This window comes from Candoia aspera, chromosome 16 (assembly GCF_035149785.1).
Source record: "Candoia aspera isolate rCanAsp1 chromosome 16, rCanAsp1.hap2, whole genome shotgun sequence".
In the NCBI taxonomy this organism is placed as follows: domain Eukaryota; kingdom Metazoa; phylum Chordata; class Lepidosauria; order Squamata; family Boidae; genus Candoia; species Candoia aspera.
This window is the reverse complement of record NC_086168.1, coordinates 1,537,008-1,559,882: the sequence shown is the minus strand read 5'-3', so window position 1 is coordinate 1,559,882 and position 22,875 is coordinate 1,537,008. Positions and strand designations below refer to the sequence as shown.

The following is a 22,875-nucleotide window of genomic DNA, read 5'->3' as shown; positions in this document are numbered from 1 at the left end:
CTGAGATTGTTAATGTTTCTTCCAGCGATTTTAACTCCAGCCTTGGATTCCTCAAGCCCAGCATGTCGCATGATGTGTTCTGCATACAAGTTGAACAGGTAGGGTGAGAGTATACAGCCCTGCCGTACTCCTTTCCCAATCTTAAACCAGTCCGTTGTTCCGTGGTCTGTTCTTACTGTTGCTACTTGGTCGTTATACAGATTCTTCAGGAGGCAGACAAGATGACTTGGTATCCCCATACCGCTAAGAACTTGCCACAATTTGTTATGGTCCACACAGTCAAAGGCTTTAGAATAGTCGATAAAACAGAAATAGATGTTTTTCTGAAACTCCCTGGCTTTTTCCATTATCCATCAGATATTGGCAATTTGGTCCCTAGTTCCTCTGCCTTTTCTAAACCCAGCTTGTACATCACGTCTGGGGCTAGTTGAGCTCATCCTCTGTTCCTCCCCAGTAGCATTTTGACCATCTTCCGACCTGGGGGTCTCATCTTCCGATGGTATACCGACATATCTCTGGTTGTACTGATCCATTTAGTTTTCACGGCAAGGATACTGGGGTGGGTTGCCATTACCTTCCCCAGGGATCGCATTTAGTCTGACCTCTCTGTCATGACCTTCCTGTCTTGGGTGGCCCTTCACGGTTTAGCTCATGGCATCATTGAGGTGCTCAAGCTCCAGCACCACGACAAGGTAACAATCCTTTGCTGAAGTCTCTTAGGGTATGTGTACTTAAAAGAAATATAAATTGGGTCATTTAGAAATGGGGTGGCCGGTCTTTATATCCCTTTAAGGCTACAGTGCAGCTTGAAAATTGTGATGTCCCAGCCTCCCAGCTAGCTCTTACCAGTCGAGCGCAAATGCCGTTTGCGAACTTCTGGCTGCAAGCAGCTGTCTGGAGGACAGATGGGGTGATTCCAGGTGTTTTCCTTTTTCTGGAAAAACACTGCTGGGCTTCAGGAAAAACCTTCCTGAGCCCAAAAAACCTACGTTGTCAGTTCTGCCCGCTGAGCCCATGGACACAGCTGTTCAGTCTACCATGTCCCCACTGGAAGAACTTCCTCATCCCTCTGCCTAATGCAGACTCCCAAGACCATTTGACGTTCTTTGCCCATGCAGTGGTGGAGCACTGGAAAAGAAAATCCAGTATTTCACTGGTTCGCCAGTGGACCAGGAAAGGAAGTAAGGTCTGGCAGTTCCTCTGTCCTCCAGTGAACTGTAATAGACATCTGTGGTGCATACCAAACTCAAACTAGCTGCTGCTCAATTTTTCAGCAGGACACAGGCCTCCTAGATATGCAGGGAGTGTTGAAATGGTTCTCCGGACCACCTGTATTTTCAGGTAGATAAGAACTCACAAAAGGCCTGAAATGCGGCTCCCAGAGTGAAAGGTATGCAGACTTTATGTGGGATGGTCCTTCAGCAGGGAACGGGCATCCCAGCAGCTAGGATGAAACAGCCCTGGAGGGGCATAGCCAGTGACTAGAGGCCAGTTGGAGCCAAGGCCTTGCCACAATGAAATAAACTGCAGCAGCTAGGCTGTGTACCACCGCTGGGGCCAGTAGAAGGTAGAAAACCCATCAGAGCAGAAAATACGACTGGAGGTTGCTTTTGAGGTTGGCTGGGGGTGGGTTGAGCCCAACTTTGTGCATTCCTGTCCTTGAAAGAAGGTTAATGGGGCATTGTCACCAGGGCAGCAACGGGGGGGGGGGGCAAGCGGGGCGTGTGCCCCGGGCGCTGCACTGGGGAGGTGCCAAAATGGGCGCGGAATCCATGTTTGCCCCAGGTGACACAGACCCTAGTTGCAGGCCTGTCACACTGGGGCAAGCAGGAAATCTTTCTCAAGGTTAAAAATACTCAACTTCTTCAATATCTGCTCACAGATCTTAGTTTTCAGTCTCCTAATCACCTTCATTGCATTCCTGGAACCTATTCCAGGTTCACAAAATGCTCTGCGCAGAACTGGATGCCGGATTTGAAGTGGGGTCTGACCAGTGTGGAACAAAAGGGAAGCACCGTTACTTTCTGTGATTCTAGGCTTTGATTGTTGCAGCTTAAAATCACATGTGCGTTCTTTGCAAAAAGAAGGGATCCAAAGAGTTGCTCCCCCTTTTCTGGCCAGAAAAACTCAAGTAAATGAAATTCCTCCATTCAATGGCCATTTCCAATCTCTGGAGCTTGGAGGGCCTCATCTTCCTAGTGGGGTGGGGACCCTCTTCAGGCAGCTCAAAGGAAGGATGAGGTTCCCTTCATGGGCTGCTCTGGCTTGCAGCCTCTGCTTTCTCATCTTGACTCATGCAGCAGATTATCAGTAGCGAAAGCCTCCTGTTAATTTCAGAGAGTGCCTTATGCTCATCCTTATCTATGCCAGGGGTCCTAGGTATTTCAGATTCCTACAATTAACTCCCGTGAGCTCCAGTCTGCAGGTCTAGTGGTCAGGGCCTTTCTGTTGCCAGGCTGGTCTTTGCTGCTGAGCTATCGTTCTTCTCCATTGAAGAGATACAGAAAAAGAATTAGGTGTGTGCCAGGTAACCATTGCTTCTTCAACATGATTAACCATAACTTGATGCATTGTCCAATCAGTATGCCAAGATTTAATTGAATCTTGAATTGAATTCAGTTGAAGATTCATTGAATAAGCCAGCGTGGAGGGGTTCACACATTACACCCAAGCATAAACCATGACTTACAGCCCTCCATGACTCATATAGTGTTCTAAAGTGAAGCCAAAATGACATATTAGTGTGATGGTGAACCCACAAACCCATAATAATGGGTAAGAAGTTGGGGGGAAGAGCTGTGGAAAGCTTTCTTCCTGGAGATGCTGGATTTCGGTCTCGGCTCTCTGCACGCAAAGGCTAGGTTCTCACAACCTACAGTACTAGCCGCGTTAAAAGGGGTTGGAGCGCTTGTACTCGGGGTGAGAAGCCAGCCCACGGTGTTAGCAGGTCGTGTGAAGGGCCACCCGGTTAAGCGCAAAGGCAGATGGTCGGCGATGAGAGGAGGGGCTCGGCCTGTTGAGGAAAGGCGTCCTTCGCGGGGGAAGGCGGCCTTCGGGGACGGCGGAGGCGCCGAGCCTTCATTTTCACCGGCAACCGTCGCTGCTCCGAGGCGCTTCGGGACACGCGGCTGGTCGGTCTCCTTTCGGGGAAGGGAGGCAGGGCAGCACCCGCCTCTTTTCCATCGTCAGGCAGAAAGCGGCTTGCAGGGGGCGTCCCTCCCCTTTAAGGGTCGCCGTCGCCGGGTTGAGTGCAGAAGCCCCGCCGGGGAGCTTGCAGCCGAACCGGTCGCTGCGACACCCGCGCCGCGAGGAGCAGCAGCAGCAGCAGGAAGGCGGACCACGCAGCAGCAGCAGCTGCGGCAGATGCGCCGAGGAGCCGGCGGCGGAGGGAGGCCTGGGCTGCCTCGCCCCTCGCCCGCCTCCCTCCGCCTCGCCGGCTCCATCCTTGCCTGAGCGCGGCGCCGCCTCCCTTCCGGGGCGCCCGGAGCAACCGCCCCGCCGCCCCTCCACCGGGGGGCTCGCGGAAAGCCTGTCCCCGGAGCGCCTGGGCCAGCGAGCCAGGAAGGACCCCCGCCGGCCCGGCCCGGCCCGGCCCGGCCCAGCATGCGGCGGCTCCGGAGGCTCGTGCAGCTGGTGGTGTTCTGCCCGCTCTCCAAGGGCCTGCAGGTGAGCGGCAGCGGCGGCCGCGGGTGAGCGGGCGGGTGGGCAGGCAGGGCCCTGCCCGGCAGCGGCGGCGGGAGAAGGGTCGCGCGGGCGGGCTTCGCTTGAAACGCGGCGGAGGGGCCGCCGGGCTTCCTCCGGCCCTCTCCCAGCCCCGGCTTCCTGGTGGGGGAATCAGGCCGGTTTCGGAAGCGGGGCCAACCGCAGCGGCTTCTCTGCCCCCGGAGTCGGGTCGCACCTGGGACGAAGCCGCCCAGCCCTTGCCCGGTTTGCCCGAGCCGGCCGGAGGGGCCTGCTTCACCCACCTCGCCCGCTAAGCCCTCCTGGATGGTCGCCGCCCCGCCGCGGTTGGTTTTGCACGACCCGCCAGGCTGGGCTCAAAGGCGTTTGGGCGCTTGGTGTGAACCGGGCCATCCCGTGAAATCGGGGCGTGCGTTACGATTTGTCGGAGCGTCGCTGATTGTAGGAGTATGAATTATATTGTGGGCTGGTAACCCGGGTTTAGTAGGTTGTGTGAATCCAGCCCACTGTCCCCAAAGGCAGATCTTTGTCCTTAGGAGCTAAGCTGCTCCTGATCCATCGAAACTGATACAGACTCTAACCTGCCTCTGCGCCCCCTTCATAAGGGGGCTGGTGAAGGCTGCTTGCCTTGCCTTTTGCAGCTATATATCTAGCAGATAGCAAAAAGCTTTAACATTTATTGTTCCCAAATGGATTTTTATCATTTTCTTGCACTTGGTACTTTTCTAGAGCTGCCTGAAGTTGGCCCAAAAGTTGAGATTGCATTAAACAAGCAAATAAATTTTTGCAGGCCTAGGTGGAAAATAAATCAGTTGCAAATGAAACTAATTGTTACTTTCATTTTGTTTCTTGGGTGTCCAGGAAGGGGAAGTTGTAGATACTCTGACAAGGGAGTTGTAAAAGTCCATCCTCTGAAATGAGTGTCAGGACTAGCCTAGAAAGGAAGTTCTAGAGGAAAACCACATGCAGCACAATGGATTTTCCAGGAGACCGTTTAGAAGCCAAGCCTTGGTCCAGCCCCTCAGCATTTAGCTTGGCAAAGAAGGGCAATTTGTTCCTGGGAACACCTTGATGCTTCCTTTTTGCAGGGGTCAAAATGTGGAGGAAGCTGGATTCTTTGCAATCCTTTCCTCCCACAAATTCTAGAAAATTTTAGCACTTCCTACCAAGAACTGCCAGGCTTGTCTGGAAATTGCCCCTGCTTTCCTCCCTGTTGTTTTTATGAAACCTAGATCGCCACCTTCAGAGAAGAATCACACTGGTAGTTCATTGGTGAGTGAAAAGCACTCCACATACACTCAGGGTCATTTTCACTGTTTGTGTGTTTCTGCTGTTGAAAGCCTCCACACAGACTCTCTTTGGGGGGAACCCTCCTCCACTTTTAAAATGCTGGTCTTGCCTCTTCTCTGAGGTCGTCTCTCCTTTTTGATCTTTGGCCTAATGGTGCGCAACCAGCTGCCCAAGCCAGGGCCGCAACTGGGGGGGGGGGCGCCAAAACGAGCACTGGGGGCTGCCAAAATGGGCGTGGAATCCATGTTTGCCCCTGGTGACACAGACCCCAGTTGAGGCCCTGGTCCAAGCCAAGCCTTTTGGGGCAAGGCACCTGCCCTGGATCCAGAAGACGTGGGGAAATGTTAATAAACACAAAGCTCCCCTCCAGTTGTTGAAAGAAAGGAAACCGAATGTGCATGGCTGTTACCAAGAGAGAGGCTGGGACAGCTGTAGCATTTTTGGAGAGCCCCAATTTTATTTTCCCCTCTGTGGGCATCAAAGTGGAACGGGACCAAAATGCTGTGGGGGCTTCAGAGGGGCTCAGAGCAATTATCTTGGGGGGCGCAAGAGGATCGCCGGGCCCTGTTGCTTTTCCTTCTCCGCCCACGTCTTCTGTCGCAACCCCCTAGGCCGCCTCTGGGGGACCCCTGAGGGAAACTGGTCTTCCAGCGCTCTTGCTGGGATTCTCCTGCTCCTGCTGGAGGGTAGCGCTGCAGTGAAAGAGGGTGATGGAAAGGCCCAGCCGGGGTGCTGGGTGTGCTCTGGCCGGCTGGCAGAGACCGAAATGGTGAGTGACCTGCCTTGCCAAAAGAGGTCTACTGGTTCTGCTCCTTCCATTGGTGGCCTTCCTGGCTGGCCAAGAGGGCGGCCCTTGGTGCAATGGGCTTCAGTCACGCTGCCGGTTCTCAGGAAGGAGGGAGCACATTCCAAGGAGGGGAACAAGATAAGAGAAAACACAGTCCAGAGATGGAACGTGGGAAGACGAAGAGGTTCAGAACAGCCCCACCCTGGAGCATTCCCAGGTTATTCCCCCTTAGGTTGGGTGGAGCGGCTTCAGTCTGGCAAGATTCTGTCTACGGTGTGAGCAAATAAAGAACCGACTTGCCATCTCGAGCAGCCCACTTAAATGACCCTGGGACTTTTCCCTAAAATGCAGCTTGGCTGGGACAGGCGCTTTCTTTTCCTGAACTACATCCAGCACCTTTATGAACAACAGGGTAGAGGGAATGTGCATCAAAATGGTCTGAAAATTGAGAGAGCACATTAATATTCTAGTAGACAGAAATAATGCTCAGAGCAATCTTCAGAGGTCTAGAGAAATGGCTTGGAAGTAACAGAATGAAATTCAAGAAAGGCAGATCCAAAATTCTTTGCTTAAAAAACCAACCCCAGATGCCCAGGTGTTCACAGGGGGAATATCCTTCTGGCTTGATGGTGGGAAATCTCTGTTGAGTCAGCTATGCTGTTTGGCTCTGAGAAAATCAAATGCAGTTTTAGGCTGCAACAGCAGAGATATAATTTCCAAGTCATGGGAATTAATAGTTCCTCCTTATTCTGCTTTAATCAGATCCCATCTTGAATATTACAGTTCTGGGCACTGCACTGTGGAGGATTCAGAGAGACTGGAGCAGGTTCAGAGAAGGCAGTGAAAAGTTCTCTGAAATGGGTATATTTAGTCCTGGAAAAGGTGGCTGCAGGAGGCATGTGGCACCCTATTTAAACTACCTGAAGTGTTCCATTGTCCCTCACAATCCAGCATGCAGAACTTGGATTTAAAGGCAGATTCCAAGTGGACATTAGAAGAAACTTCCCTCAAACAGTAAGAGCAGTCTGATGATGGTGCCAGTGACCCAGGGGGAAATCAGCTCCCCTTTCCTGGATGTGTTCAGCTGAGCCGCAAGGGGCTGCCCCGCAGACGTGCCTTCATGGCGATTCCTGCACCAGACAGGAATGTTATGCTTTGACAGCCCCTTCCACCTCTAGAATTCCAGGATATTTACCTATTAAATTTTAATACATTTCTAATTCTGCTTTTCCCTAAGCAATTACAAAACAATTTTAAAAATTTCACAGCGAGGGCAATAATGCCTCCCCCCAACACCATCCAGCTTTCCTCCGCTTGGTGCTTGGTCCACGGCAGTTCTCACGATCCCAGCCTGCAGATCAGCCTGTTGCCTGCTGGGAGGGCTCTTCAGCTGACACAACCTGGCCTCTTCTGCCTTCAAGGGTCATTTGCTGGAGAATTGGCAGTTCCCACAGGATGTTAGAGATCCAACTTCACCCACAGGATATTAAAGATTCAATTCCTGCCAAGAATTTTTTTCAAATAATTTTTATTAAGAATTACAATTAAACAGATAAAAACTAATACAAACTGCAAAATAAAAGAGTACAAAGAAAAAAGAAATAGTGCAAAAAAGAAAAATATAGAAGATTAGAAAAGAAAAAAATTGGAATATAACAAAAAGAAAAAAGAAATATAAAGAAGTAACTTCCCCCTTCATCTCAAGAAATATAAACAATTTTAACAAGTTATCACTTTCTCTTAAAATACAACAATTTCTTCATCCCATATCCCATCTCTTATCTATAAACAGATCCTTAAAACCTCATTGTTCAATCCTGGTCAGGAAAAATCCATTAAGGAAATACCAACAGCTGTTTTAACTTTGATCAAATAAACCAACTTTATATTCCTCCCCTTTTAACAATCTTTATCTTCAAATAATGTCCTAGAACTTGATTCCTTTACTTTTTTTCTTTGTCTCTTCTCATCAAGTCTTTCAAAACTTTTAACAGGTCTCCTTTGTAAATCCAATATAGGAAAATTATCCAAGGCACTCTCCTGGTTGGTTGGTTGTCCCTTTTAATTATTAAAACATCAGCTGGTTTCATTTGTACATCAAGTACTCCATCTTTTTCCAGATCATTCTTGCAGCCTGTCATTTTTAACTCCATGTTCAGATCTAATTCAATCTTATCTGGTAGAGTGTGCTCCTCTTCCATAATGTTATTCACACAGTTTCTATCTATGATGGCAGCCATTCTTAAAATTAACTTCTGAGCTCGTTGTTCACATATATTCTTCAGTACATTCAATGTTAGGGTATTTTGCTCTGTTCTGTGTTAGCAAATCAAAGAGAGATTTTTCTCCTTTAATTGTAACCTTTACTTCCTTTTAGCTCCCTCTAGTGTCCAACCTTCAAAGTCCATCCTATCATGTTTTTTTCTCCAGAAATTCAAAACAGGGGCCATATTCTCATGGGAGGGAATCATTCAATTAATTTTAAAATCCCATTTCAAGTCCATCTGTACCCTTAGTCCATTTATCACTTTCCAAAAACAACACTCTTGATGTTTATTCCCCAAAATTTAAAGTCTTTAAAGTTGCACTTAAAATTTCTTAAGGATTGAAGGAGACTCACCCAATAAATGCCATCAACTTGCCATTCCAAAGGCTCTTAATACTTAAGAAGCAGTAAAAAAGTAATCCCAAAAGGGTTTAAGAAATACGGCTTGGCCGAGCTTTATGTCCATATAGAATGCATTATGGCTGTGGGGATAGATGGAATCCCTTGACTCCCAGCCACTCCATTCACCAGCTGACCACCAAAAAAAAGTTCCTGCAGTTTACTCACAAGGAGCAGCTGTACAGAGTACATGTAAGCTATCCCATGCTTTCTCCTACCTCCAGAGAGATTTCGCCAGCCAGGATCCATCCCTGGCTGCTGATCCGCTGTAATCTTGTCCCTGCTCCTTCAAGGACACCTAGATTGCCATGTCCTCACCGGAAGTCCCAATTCTGCCAAAAATTGAAACCATTTCCTCAGTATCTAAGCCTGTGTTTATAAGTTACAGAGACATGTGCCCAGAACATGCATTGCTCAACCAGCCAAATGAAATTGTTGCAATGGCTGTGTTCCCCTGACCACATGCTCCCTGACCCCATTTTAACCTAGCCTAGCCCTGCATTGTGCAAACCCCTTTTATTGGCCATAGACCCAGAGACTGCGTAGTGTAGAAGTAGTGTGGTAAAGTGGTTGTACAGATTAGGGAGTTTCAATAGAATTGGGTTGAGGTTATTAAACCATGACTTGCATAATCATGGATTGTTGAATAAGCCATGATTAGTTGGAGCTACCCAAACTTTGTTGAAGTCTGATTTGAATCAAGCTTGATTCCTGCTGACCCAATGGACAGGTATGGTAAAAAAAAAAACCTCTGTGCATTTTTTCTTTGGCAAGAATGTGGAATTTGCATTTTTTTAAAGTTCTAGTCTAGCCAACAGTTGTGGGGGTTCCTTGGTGGTCTCCCATTGTTGAATTTGCTAGTTCTAGCCCTGCTTTGTTTTCCATATGAAGCCATAAACAAGCAAACCCTGTTCTGGCTTAGGTAAACCCAGCCCCTGGGTGTGTGAAGGAACATGGAGTGGTTTGGGGTCACAACTGGCAGGTTAAGAAAACACCGTTTCTGCCCTCACGGAACCTGCAGTGCCTCAACAAATGGAATCTGCAGTGGGTTTACATATGTATGTATGTATGATCCTGCCGTTATTAATTTTATAAATAATTCAAGGTGGGGAACATCCCTAATACTCCCTCCTCCTCCTCTTTTCCCCACAACCACTACCCTGTGAGGTGGGCTGGGCTGAGAGAGAGGGACTGGCCAAGGTCACCCAGCTGGCTTTCGTGCCCAAGGCAGAACTGGAACTCACAGCCCCCTGGTTTCTAGCCCGTTGCCTCAACTACTAGACCACGTGGTGTCATCTTCATTGTGGCAGATGGTGGCTCCTGCTCTGCAGAGGTTATCCTGGTGACCCGTGGACCAGTGATTTGGGGGAGGGAGATGTGGCAGACACCAGATGGACAGCTGGGCAGGAGGGCTGGTTTATGTATCGATCTATTGAGGGAACTCGCTGTCTGCTCTTTAGTTAATATCTGTCGGGGGGGGGGCTCCTGCTTTGTATGCACATTACATTTAAAATGGTTTAATCAACCATGAATTTGTTAAAAGGTAGGCATTAAACCACTGTGATTCCTGAATTGTTTGGCGCGAAGGCTGGGTTCACACAACACACTAGACTAGGCAAAGAGAGGGGGCTTTTTGTGATTCATTTTGTGCCATGGGAAACTAGCATGGATGTGGCCTATTGTGTGAACAGCCACCCCTTCGAATCAAAATACTGCAGCACATTCAAAGAATGCAGCAGTTGTGTGTTGTTGTTGGCATGGGTTTAGTAAGTTGAGTGAATCCAGCCAGGGAATCCCATTGCAACCCAAAGGCAAAGATGCTCTCAAGCTGAACTCACGAGCTGTGATTCCCTTTTTTCAACTGTGCTTCTTAGCCTTCTTAGTGGTCTTCCATCCAAGGGACCAAGGCCCCCTCCTGCTTAGCCTCTGAGGTCCTTCCACCTCCCTCGCAGCCAGTGTGCCCCCAGTGGCTTCTGGATGGTGCCTTGGAGTGGCTGGAATGTGCTGACCCCCCCTCCCTTTGCTTTGTTCCTCCCCCTCCCAGAGCCGTCTTCCTGGCATCAAGGTGAAGTACCTCTTCTTTGCCTGGCTGGGCGTTTTTGTGGGCAGCTGGATGGTCTACATGCATTATTCGTCGTACTCTGAGCTCTGCAGGGGACACGTCTGCCAGATGGTCATTGTGAGTGTTTCTCTTTGGAAGGGCTTGTCCCAAAGGCGGAGGGCTGGGGCTGGGCAGCTTCCAGATGGGCACAACCCATCCATCAGCCGCGAGGAACGGGAGCCGTGGTCTGGCACTCTGGAGAGAGGCTGCCCTGGCCCCTGGCCTGCGGGGAGGGGAGGGGACAGGGAGACTGTGCTGTGGGGGGGGGGGCTCAGAGGGGAGCTGGGGTGATGGCTGGGGCTCTGAACCTCTGCTGTTATGAGCAAAAGGTGTTAATGTTTGTGCAAATACGGCCACAAGGCGGGGAACCCAAAGAGCTCAGAAACTTTTTGCCACAAAGTTTTACAAAACGTTTTTCTGCTCACCTGGACCCCCCAGGTGATAGCCATTCTTTGGGGATTACACAGACAGGCTGCAGGGGTCCTGGGCTGGGCACTCGCTCCCCAGGCAGGCCTGGCCAGGTAGGTGACCGGATGTGATTTCTCCTCAGTCTGTGATTGATGCCCAACCTGTTCCCTCCTCCTGATCTAGCAGTTGTGCAGGCAGAAAAGAAAAAGCTCTCTCTTCTCTATCCATTTTTCATTTGTGTACAGTTGGGGAGAGAAAGCAAAGATTGCTCCAACTTCATCACTCAATTTTCCAGAATTTCTCAAATGTGACTCCTTGGAGCCTCCCAGAATGGATCCCTGCTCCCAGTGTCTGGGCTGCAGGCTTCCTGGCCTGGTTACGCTGGGGGCCTGAAAGAGATATCTCTGCCACCCCCTTTTCTTCCCTCTCACTTAAGATTTCTGGAGAACTCAATATTTCCCACGTTTTTGTGCCTTTTCTTACAAACCCAGGTATTTCCAGGTAGATAATAAGGGCTTGCTGGGGGTGATTACAAGCCAAGAGAGGCGACTGGGTGTGTCAGGGATGCCCGATGGAAGTCTGCCAGGGGGAGGTGGCGCTTTCATGTTTTTGCCCCCTTGAGGCCTGGGGAGCATGGATAGAGAGCCCAAGACTCACTGGGCTAAGCTGGGGAGGTGGTGGGGAAGTAAAATGGGGCATCCCTTTTGCATGGGAAAATTTGGCCTGATTTGTTAGAAATGTGGGGTGGGGGTTAAGGGGTGGAAAGAGTCACCCATTTTGTCCCATAACGCCCCCCCCCCCCCAAGAGGCCCCGTCTCCCAGAGCGGCCTTGGCCACAGGCACAGGCACCTGCTCTGAAGTGGGCCCGGTTCCTGCCCAGCAGGTGAGGTTGGCCGTCCCATGGCTGCATTGGGGCAGGAGTGCAGGGCGGCTCTTAAGTGCCTGTTGGCAGCGACTAAAATTCAGTGGCAGATCCCCCAATCCTACAGGGCGTGATTCTGCTTGCTTTTCTGCCGAAGGCAAGTCGGTAATCTGCTGGCTGTCTTAACGTACATTCCAAACTGGGGGGAAATAAGGAGCTCCAGACCCATGGTGTCATCTGGGGCAGCCTTGGCCAAAATTCTGGTGGGGAATGCTTATAAACAGAGCGGCAGTGGCTGGAGGGAAGTACCAGCCATGGTTGCTTGGTGAGCAAACCTGGATAACTAAAGGTGGGTGGGTCAGGGACCTGAAGCAAGGTGCAGGTGCAGCTGCCCCTGTGGGTTTGTGCTGGGATGATCACAAATCCTACCTGGAACTGAGCTGAAGACATTAACACCCCCACATCCCCCCCCCCCCGCAAAGCAGGGAGATCTCAGCCCTTCTCTCGCCAGGATACTACCCTTGCCAACCAGTCAGCGCCACTTGCCCACATCTCCTCTACTGATGATGCCACCTAGCATGAGAGAGAAGCCGTTACAACCCCAAAACCCAGCTCAGGGGACCCCACTGCAACAGCCACAGCCAGCCAGTGTTGGCACGATGGAGGTGGCAGATGAGGTTTCTCCCCATCCAAACTTGCACAGCTACCAGGTGCTGGGACAGGCCTTTCATGGCCTCGCTCAGCTGGCCTGGGGTCCAAAGATGTAATGGGGCATCATCAGTGCACTCTTGATACCAAACCCCAAACCAGTGGATGATCCCACCCCGTGGTTTCACATATTTATCTATCAAATTTGTCACTGCCCATCTTCACCCACCAGAGGGACTCTGAATTATATATGCTGAATGAAATATTTAATTTTTTTTAATAGTATAAACTTTTAATTTTTTAAATAAAATTTAAATAATAAGTTAAATTAAATATATGCTGAATTAACTTCTCCAGGAAAACTGATCTCCACATTGTATTGTCTGGATGTCTCTACCAGTTCTAGCCTCAGGATATTCACCATATCCTGGCTAGTTTGGGCCCGAGGTGCCATGCAAAGTCCTACCAACCCTGCATGCCACCCCTTCTCAGCAGAGCCAGGTTGCACCTTCCAAGCCACCCCTTCAGGTTCTCCGAGTAAGCGTGAGTACGCAAATCAGACCAGGCTTGGCTTTTTTAGTTTTTCCATAATTAAAGTTTAATAAATGGTTATAAAATTGAGCATCTAAAGTTTGGCGATTCATTGCAAAGCTCATCATCCTAATCTAAGAAAAGGCTGCCTCCGGCCTGCGTTCCGGGATCTCCCCATCACTTGTGTCCCTCCGGTCCCTCCTCTGGTCCGGCTGCTGGGAGCAGCCGGAAACGAGGGGGCGGATTCCTCCGGGGCGGATTCCTCCGGGGTGGGGGGTCAGCTGCTTTGCTCTGCTCTGCCTCTCCCCTTTCAACCTTTAGGCTGTGGGCCCCCCGCCCCCTTCAGCCTGCCTTCTGCTTCCCACATGGGAATGCCTGATGTTCCTCCCTTGCCCTCTTTCCAGCTTGGCCAGCCGCTGCACATGTCTCTTGGTGGGCATTTGGGTTCTGCTTCTTGTTCTTCATGACAGTTGCTGTTCAGCCTGCCATTCCTGCTTTAGCTGGCTTTTAAGTATCAAGTTCCTTTTTGTGGCTTCTTCTGACAACTCCGTGTCTTTCCTGGTAAAGTCTGGTGGTGGGGGGAGGCAATCAAAAAGAGCACTTTGTGCTTTTGAAGATTAAAGCGAACATTCCTATTTCTGACACTGCTCCCTTCGTGGTGCCCATCCCCAGTGACTCACACGGAGCTCTCTGTGCTCCGATCTAATTATGGTTAAATAAGGGTGCACCCAACTTGGAGAGTTTCACACAGCAGCAGAAACACCTGCCAAGGTTTGGAAAAGCAACCAAGATTTGTTTTCCTCTCCTGATTGTGAAATGCCTTGTATCACTTGGCGCTGCAACAGGAGGAAACGTTTATTTATTTATTGACATTTATAAGCCACCCCCTCCTTAATGACCCTGGGCAGCAACCAAGCAAAAACAAGACAATCCACAGAAGAACAACATCTTGTAAGTGACTGGAGCCAACTGCTTTGAGAAATGCAAGGAGGGGGCCAAGCGTACCTCTGCTCACGACAGAAGAGGCTGCCCCTCTCACACTTGTGCGCCAGCCCCACCTTTGCCCCAGGGGACTTCCCACCCTCTGCATAGCCCGAGGAGGCTGTGTGGAGGCCGAGCTACAAGAGGGTCCCCAAATTGCCAAGGGGTAGTTCACACTCAACCCTTATTATTCTCTTAATGAAACACCCCTGCTCTGTGCCACACAAATGCAATACCGAAACAGACCAGATTCTAAGGCCACAGCTGGATGTTCCCACCACCTGCCAAGACTGTGATGTGCTCCTGCAACAGGCTGGAAGGAGAATGGTGGGCAGGCAGCCAAGGGTCCACCGGGGGAAATGTGAGTGCTGGGTGTCCTTGCACTGGAACCCCCTCGTCCCTCTTCCTCCCCAGAAACATCCTGCCATCCTGGCCTGGATTCAAGCATCCCTCTGGCCCAAAGGAGACAGAGGGAGCCACCTCCTGCCAGGCCACTCTATGTCCTTTTCGTAGCCTGGTTGCATCTCTTTCCAGGAAAGAAAAGTGGTTTTCCGTCAGCTGCCCCCTTTTAACCAAAGAATCAAATCGAATCATCCATTCAGTCATATCCGACCCTTGGCGATTCCATAAGCCAGCTCTCTCCATGATTTCCAATCTTGTACAGCTTCTTTCAGTTGCTTTATATTTTGGCCTGTGTAATGACTGAGGTGCTTGAGCGTTCACTCAATGACAGTCTAGAGGCTTGCACTCTTTTAACTGTTTTAATGAAGCGAAGCGTCTGATACACATTCAAAGTTGCGAATGGGCTCTTTCCTGCGTGTTCTAGTTTAAACCAAAAAGCCTCTAATTCCCCCCTTTCCACCTGCAAAAGCATGTGCTCCACCTTGCACCAGCAGATGGCCTGGATGGTATGTGGCCGGATGACCTTGGGCAATAAAGATTTAGCCCGAACAAAATGATTCACACTCCAGTCCAGCTCCCCCTCTCTGCTGGCAACTCGCAGTCTGCTGACGTGGATTCAATGAAGATGGATGTGATCCGATAAGGTGTTCTGGGAACATCTGAGTGGGGAGTTTTGACAGCCTGTGTCTGCTTTGATTACATCCAGCCAGCGTGTTCTTTGGCGTTGTCTTTTGCCATTGGCCATTCCAACCATAACGTTTCTCCAACGATGTTGATCTCATGACCGAAGAACATTTTAACCAAAGAACATCCCAATTTGCCCTGATCCTTTGTTTCTCTTCCCACAGATGGTCAATGACCTTTCATTCTTATTTGTAGCATCTCAAGAGTTTGGAAGGGACCTTAGAGGTCATCTAGTCCACACACTCCTGCTCAGTGCAGAGATCCAATAAGCCATCCCTGACAGGTGGGCATCCAGCTCCTGTTGTGGCAGTGTATTCCAAAGTCAGGCAGATAAATTCTGTGGTTTTTTCCCCCTGCTAATTCTTGTTCAACTTAATGAAAGTGAATTTGCTTTCAAAGACTATGTTAAAGCAGAAGAGGTTTTCAGTGGGTGGAGGGTGGTATATTTGCTCTTACTCAGTTGCAAGGGGGCCAAGGGTGGATGTGTGGACCCTCTCCTTTCATTGTAGCCTCCCCAGCTTTCTCTTTCTACTTGCTCCCACGGGAAGATTGATTGAATGTATACGCCACTAAGTGACTAAGATGCCAGGAGAGCAGCTTCAGATTGGGAAGTATGGGCACCAGTGGGGTAGAAGCATTTGCAACAGCAGCAGCCCCTCCAGCAAACATGTCTGGCTCCAAACACGCCCCCCCCCCCGACATTTGAATTCTTAAGACACTCAGAGAACACAGAGAACACCAGAAGCCCCTTTGCGAGGGGAAAAAATTGAGGAACAGCAAAGGTGGACTTGTAGGCCAATGCTGGCTTGCCTGTCTTTTGCCTCTCTCGCCTTCCTCTGAGTGTGCCCTCTGGATAATGCAGCCGTTCATTCTTATTTGCAAGGAAGCTCAGCTGATTCATCCTTGGCTCTGTGAAGCTTTTTCGTTGAGTGATTTCCAGCTATGACCTTAGCAGGAGTTCCCTCTGCAAGACATGCCTTCCTCACAAGATGCTTCCTGTTTCAGGGAGTGAGATGATGAATACATAGCATGCCAACTGTATCCCCCATGTCAGTCCCCAAAGCTCCATTGCTGTGTAACCCCAACAAGCTTCATTGAGCCCATACTGGAGCGTGGGCTTGAGCAGACTGCCGGCATGTGGAATATTTTGTTTTCTGGCTTTTTTATTGGAATCCCTGAGCAAAAAGGAGGTTGAGGGCGGTGGGTGGGATCTCTTGCTCTCTGCATCCATGACTTGTAAACTGGAACAATATGTGCAGTGCAGATTCTAGCAGAGAAATTCGGGTAAGAGTTGCCAAGGAGAGTGTCATGTATGCCCCTTGCAACAAAGAATTCCATGCCATCTTTGGGACTCACGCATTCACTACAGCTCAAGCTTGCCTAGAGCAAAGTGCCCCTTTCTTGGCGCTACTGTTAAACAATCTTGTGGCTTTTCCTGATGACTGGTGTGGGGCTCTCCCCTGGCCCTGCTGCAACCCAAGCGTGCTCAAGGCTGAGAAGTGGCCTGGTGCTGTCTGGGCAGACGCTCCTCTGCCAGCATTAAGCCGGTTCCTCCATAAGATATTGCTCAGGAGGACGGATCTCCGAGTCTCCCCTGCAAATAATGACCTACGTGCCACCCAATCCGCCTGGCATCTGGGTACCGGAAGTACTTGGCAACGAAACATTGATGGTTCACCATCAACCTCCGAGGGTCTTTTGTGACTCCCTGCTTTAGCCTGGGGCTGTGGGATTCCTGGTGATCTCCCATCCCCACACATGGCCAAGTCTAATCCTGCACTGCCATGTGGAGATGAGCCATAGGCTCAGGTGCTGCCAGCCATGACCTGCCCACCCCCAAAACTGGGCCCCACAATTATTCAGGCTGTGGCAGCTCTGTTGGAGATCACATGCCAAAAAGGGAGTTGAGACCACATCAAAAACAATTTGATGTAAATCTAAATTAAACTGACCTTGCATTAACATTAAATACAGTCAACTCAATTAACTCCCCGTGTATTTAATCCTTTTCCTTTATTGTCACACTTCATTTGCTTTTTGTTCAGTAACAACTTTTGAACGGGTTTTGACAGGCAGGGGTCATTTCTACCCTCAATATTCAGGCCACAGATCCTCTTTCTGAATGTGTTTTGGTTGCACCACCTGCAACTTCATGCCAACAATTTGTGCCAGAGCCTTGCCAGCAAAAACAGGGCCGGGCTCTGTTTCCAAGTTTGCTCACTGAGCCACCGACGGCCATTTCTGACCCCACTGCTGGTCATACAGAAGGACCGTGGATAACAACTCTCCAGGGGCTTCAGATGCCTGAAATAATTAACTCTGACATTGGTTTAGCTAACAAAAATTGCTAGCAACTTAGGTTTGGCTGCTGGAGATCTGCTAGAGAGATTTTTTTTTTTAATCTGTTCAGTCATATCCAATTCTCGGAAACTGCCTGGACAATCCCTGCAGTTTTCTTGGCAAGGTTTTTTGGAAGAGGTTAGCCATTGCCTCCTTCCTAGGGCTGAGTGTGTGACTGGCCCAAGGTCACCCAGCTGGCTTTGTGCCTGAGGTGGGACTAGAACTCACGGCCTGCCGGTTTCCAGCCTACCTTCACCACTACGCCAAACTGGCTCTAGAGAGATACACACCACTGAAAATAACAGCTGGAAGGGGGAAAGTTACCATCATTCATAATGGCAGTTTGCAAGATGTGTATCAGAGCTAGTGGTGCTGGGCAGTTCAAGCAGGAAAAAGACTCTGAGTTAATGCTTTTAAGTTTTGTTAACCACCTCTTGAACCACCAACCAATAGCCCCACTTGAGTTGCAGTCAAGCGGTGTGTAGGCCACCTATGTAAGGCAGATCCTGGCACTGCTGAGGTGCTCAACTGGCAGCCCTTGGACCACAAGCACCTTTCGCCCAGAACTCATTTTTTTTTTTTTTAGGGTGACTGGAGACCGTAATTAAATGTACTAAAAAATTGGCTAGGGAATTCTGGAAGTCCACACCTCTTCAAGTTGCCATGATTGAGAAAAATTGGGCTAGCCACTCTATGCATCTGATCAACTGCAGCTCACAAAAGCTGACGCCCTTTAATAAGATTGTGTCTGCTGGAAAAGGGCTACCAGGCTTCTCCTGATATGTGGCCCTTTTGTCTATTTACAGGGGCATCCACAGGAAGGGCCAGAAAAGGTCAGGTTGGGGTTTATCTTAGCTTGTCATCTCTCCCAGCCCTCTATTTAACAAGTGAAAAACTGTCCAGAATCCTTTTTTGATTGGGGCAGTTTCTCAGTATCATTAAATAGATAAAATATTTGAAACCTGAGCAAGTTTGTAAGACAGGAAGTAACAATGGATCCCAGTCACACAGCAGAGATGCTTCTCTTCCTCTTTCAGTGCGATCAGTATAACAAAGGGATCATTTCGGGATCAGCATGCAAGGACCTTTGTGAGGACCACACGCTGGTGTTTGAGCACTGCTTGTCACCTTCCCCCACCCAGCAGGTAGGTCCTGAGGAGCCACACGAATGCTTTATGCTAGGGACAAGTTCCTTTTTCAGAATGGGCAGGGCCGCTCCTGGAAGGAAGTGAAAAACCCTGATTTTCAGAAAAAGTAACTTCAGAGAACCAAAGAAAATATAGCCTGTTTGGCTTGGAACACTACACCAAGATACTATTGTCTTTGATTTGTAAGAGAACCCACTGGCGATTCACTGGATCCTGGCCCATCTGTAAAATCTTGTGAGGTTTTATGATCTCTTCTCCAAGCTTTCATCTGAAATCTTGCCCTTAAAAAGACTGCCATTCCATTCATTAAAAAAAAAATTGAGGGTTTGCAGCTGTTGCCTAGGGGTATCGTGGTCAGAATGTGTAGCCTAACCCTGGCTTAGGTTACACATGAAGTGGGACAGGGTGGGGATTAGGAGGGGCAGAAGCAACTCTGGTCTCCAAGTGGGAAGAAGCCAGGAGACTGGAATTTCAGTAAGTCTTTGGCTACCAAGTTATGGCAGCCAGCACACTTCAGGCCAGCCACCATTTTGTCGCACCTTGCAGGTCTACAGCGGCCTCTGGAAGGAGAAAGAGGTGGTGATCAAATGCGGCATTGAAGAAGCCCTGAAGGCCGACAGCAACCCAGATGCAGACCCCAGGAGAGACATGGTTCTCTTCAGCAAACCAACAAGGGGAACATCGATGGATGAATTCCGGGAGATGCTTCTCAATTTCTTGAAAGTGAGTGCATTTACAGCAGCGCATTCTCTCCATTCCTAAGAGAAGACCTAAACATTCAAACAACTTCTCAAGGGCTGATTCGCACATGCATTTGTGGCATTGGATCTGGCAGGCTGACCTTGCTACAGAATGTGTGAACAGATGCTGCAGAAAAGCGTGTTGGGTTGAAAAGAGGGCCTGTTTTAGGGGGAACGCAACTGCCCCAGGCCCCCATAGGAGGAGGCACCTCCAGATTAAATGCCTGTCTTTGAAATGATGAAACGAATCATGTCCTTCATCCTAGGCTGCAGGACAACAGTTAAAAACAATCCCAGGGGCCACTTTATTATGCAGTTCAAGGTGCTGGTTGTCACCTTTAAAGCCCTGTGTGGCACAGGGCAGGTTATCTATGGGACAATCTCTCCCTGAGGATTTCTGCCTGCTCCACCCAGCTGGATAAGGTGGGCAAAGTCCTGCTCCCTCCTCTCAAGGGTTGCCATCTAGAGGGACCTAGGCGGCCTGCCTTCACAGGAGTGGCCCCTGTCCTGTGGAGCACCCTCCCCCTGAGGTCCATCAGCCCCCACCCTTCTGGAAGTCCTTACAAAGCTGGCTTTTTCCCAGGGATCGGGTGGGATCTGGTGAGGCTGGAGCACAGTGATTGTGGATGTCAGGGAGAGTTATTAGGAGTCTCCAAAATTTATGGTACAAAGGATGGGCAGCCATATAAGTTTCTTAAATAAATTCAAATTTTATGTGCCATTGACTTCAGCTGAAAAAAATGAGATAGAGAGAATAAAATAGTTTGGATCATGTCACACTGTACTTACCTTGATTACTGAATTAGCCCAGTTTGTGGTTCAATTAACTGAAGAAAATAACTTAAAAAGGGCTAGTTTAACAATGCTCTTAAGGCTTAAAAATGTAGCCTACATTAAAACTAAGCAAGTATTTATTTGAAAATGCAGCTACTAGGTTTTTAAGCTGACCTGATTAAGCATGTTGTATAAAACCAGACTGTGTGCGCATGTATGTTGCAAATGTCTATTTTATTCTTTAACAAAGCATTTAAAAGCTCTGATGACATGAGACCTCTAACTAATCTAAATAGCGAACATGTCTTGCATGTGTGGGAAGTATTTACAGAATCATAAAAAGTTGGAAAAGATCCTTGAGGCCATCCAGCCCACCCCCTGCCCAAAGCAGGAACCTACATGACACAGATGTCTGTCTAACCTCTGTGAGAACACACCCAACAAGGGGGAACCCCACCTCTTTGGGTCACCCGTCCCATTCTCATACCGCCTGCAGCTCTTCCTGCTTCAGTGGTGGAGAAAGTGGTCCTCCGGCCAGGTTCACACAAAATGCCCAACTAAACTCAAATAGGGTGGAATTACTTCTGAGAGTACTGATTTTATCAATCAGGGCAACGTGTTAAGCCAGAATAGGGGCTATGTGGGTGAACACAGGAATGGTCTTTTCTCAACATGAATTTAGGGGTAAGCATAAACATGGCCCATTGGTTGGTGCTGACAGGCACCCTGTCCTCACATTTTCTCGGGCTTCTGAACCGCTGATTAGTTTGGAGAGAGAATCTGGAGCACTGAGAGATGGGCCAGGGCTGGGATTCTCGCCTGCCATCTGAACCCAGAGATTGCCCTAAAATGGAGGAGCTGTTGGCCTTCTGGGAATCATAGGCAGGACCCAACTTCCCGCCTTCATCAGCCACCTAGCCAGCCCACACAGCTGATGGTGGCTGTGTTGGCTCGGGCTGATGCACCTCAGACATTTCTCTTTTTGATTGAACAAATTTATATAGCCACCCGTCAAAAGGAACTCTGGGCAGCGAACAAAGTAAAACCACAACACATTAAAAACAACAATCTAAAACAATAAACTGGGTGGACACCCCAATAAAAACTTACCCATGCCAGCTCTGTTGGCATCCTGGCCCCAGTGCCTGGGGGAAAAGCCAACAGGGCTGGAGCCATCTGTATCCCATGGGGAGGCTGTTCCTTAAGACAGGCACCATGAAAGAGAAGGCACACTTCCGAGGTCCACCAGGCAAGAGTTTTCACCAAGGGTACCCGGAGGATGCCCACCCAGCATTTTGTAGGATGGGCAGAACCCATCTGCGATGAGGCCCTGCAAGTAACCTGGCCCCATGGGCTTTCAAGGTGACAACTGGCACCTTGAATTGCACTTGGAAACCTACTGGGAGCCAGCATAGCTCATGCGGCAGCACCACGGCACAGGCAGACCAAGGTGTGCCCACTACTGCCTGTGCTGCTGCACTCTGGACCAGTTGCAGCTTCTGAATGCTTTTCAAGGGCATTGCAATTGTCCAGATGGGGGGCACCTGGTTTTTGCTGTATGTGGTTTTTAAAAGAAATTCTTAATGGAAAGAATGAAACAGGAAGTTTGTCTGTTGCAAAGAAAGCCATCATCTGGATCCTACAAAAATCCCACAGTGGTGCACGAGAATACCCAGGGGGAGAGTTCACCTTCATTTCACAATTACAACCATTTTGTAAATAGAAGGGTTGCCCGTGGTGGCCAAGTTGTGAATCTGCTCGATGCTTGCTCTCCACGTTCAAAGTACCCACCACCACATTGTTCATCCCTGCTTTGCCATGTTGTATGTCGCATTGTATGTTAAGTCCGCATAGGATGTATTGGGTTGGACGCAGCCTGTTCTTTGTTTTCACAGGCTGGTCTTGGGGATCAGGTGTCCCTCACAAACTTAGTGAACCAAATTATTGCCATGGCTGACGTCAGTCGGGACGGGAAGCTTTCTCTGGCTGAAGCGAAATCCATCTGGGCCCTTCTCCAGCTGAATGACTTCCTACTGACCTTCTCTCTGCAGAAGAAGGAGCATGCCCCCAGGCTGCTGGGGCACTGCGGAGATCTCTATCTCACAGAGAAGATCCACCACACGTCCCTCTACACCATGGACGTTCCTCCGTTTTTGCAGCCACTGTTGCCTTCTGTTGTCCTCAGAGTCATCCGCCAGTGGTTCTCCCCTGCCTGGCCGCGGCGAGCCAAAATTGCCATTGGACTTCTGGAATTTGTGGAAGAGATCTTCCACGGGACCTACGGCAACTTCTACATCTGTGAGACTGGCTTCACAAACATGGGCTACAACAACAAATATGACTTCAAAATGGTGGATCTCAGGACAGTGGCCACGGAGACGACCATCCAGGGGTTCCTTAAGGGCCGTCACTGTGAGCAGAACATGGACTGCACCTATGGGAAGGACTGTGTGGCGCCGTGCGATAAGCTCATGAAACAGTGCAAGAGCGACGTGGTCCAGCCCAACCTGGCAAAGGTCTGTGGCCTTCTGCAGGAGTACCTGTTGCACGGGGCCCCAAGCGACTTGAAGGAGCAGCTGCAGAAACAGCTGAAAACATGTACCACTCTCAGCGGCCTTGCAAGCCAAATGGAAGTGCATCACTCGCTGGTACTGAACAGCCTCAAGACCCTCTTGTGGAAGAAAATTTCAAATACCAAATATTCCTAGAGGCACCTGGGGTGCCTGAGAGGGGACAAAGGCCAGCCACAGTGGCTCCCCTTCACCTCATCTCGGGCCAGGCCTTTGGGTGAGCAGCAGCCTCTGCAAACTTTGTAAGGAGAGAACTTGGGGAG

At 49.5% G+C, this 22,875-nt stretch overlaps 1 protein-coding gene across 2 annotated transcripts; it reads left to right on the top strand.

Annotated features, from left to right (window-relative positions):
• The first annotated feature begins 3,194 nt into the window (after nt 1-3,194).
• On the top strand, nt 3,195-22,857 carry DIPK1B (divergent protein kinase domain 1B). 2 transcript variants are annotated; one of them, XM_063316230.1, is made up of 5 exons: nt 3,195-3,666; nt 10,468-10,602; nt 18,418-18,525; nt 19,075-19,251; nt 21,938-22,857. In XM_063316230.1, exons 1-5 carry the CDS (start codon nt 3,604-3,606, stop codon nt 22,748-22,750), a joined length of 1,296 nt encoding a protein of 431 aa, XP_063172300.1. In that variant the 5' UTR covers nt 3,195-3,603; the 3' UTR covers nt 22,751-22,857. The 2 variants fall into 2 exon arrangements, with proteins under 2 accessions (XP_063172300.1, XP_063172301.1); XM_063316231.1 differs by lacking the exon at nt 18,418-18,525 and having other exon boundaries at nt 3,196-3,666; nt 21,938-22,856.
• The last annotated feature ends 18 nt before the right edge of the window (nt 22,858-22,875 follow it).

What these genes read in the sequence shown, in the direction of transcription:
- DIPK1B (XM_063316230.1), top strand. Translation starts at nt 3,604, where the DNA reads ATGCGGCGGCTCCGGAGGCTCGTGCAGCTGGTGGTGTTCTGCCCGCTC. An exon ending in CGCTCTCCAAGGGCCTGCAG is followed by an intron (nt 3,667 to 10,467) that starts GTGAGCGGCAGC and finishes TCCCCCTCCCAG; the next exon opens with AGCCGTCTTCCTGGCATCAA. An exon ending in CACCTTCCCCCACCCAGCAG is followed by an intron (nt 18,526 to 19,074) that starts GTAGGTCCTGAG and finishes CGCACCTTGCAG; the next exon opens with GTCTACAGCGGCCTCTGGAA.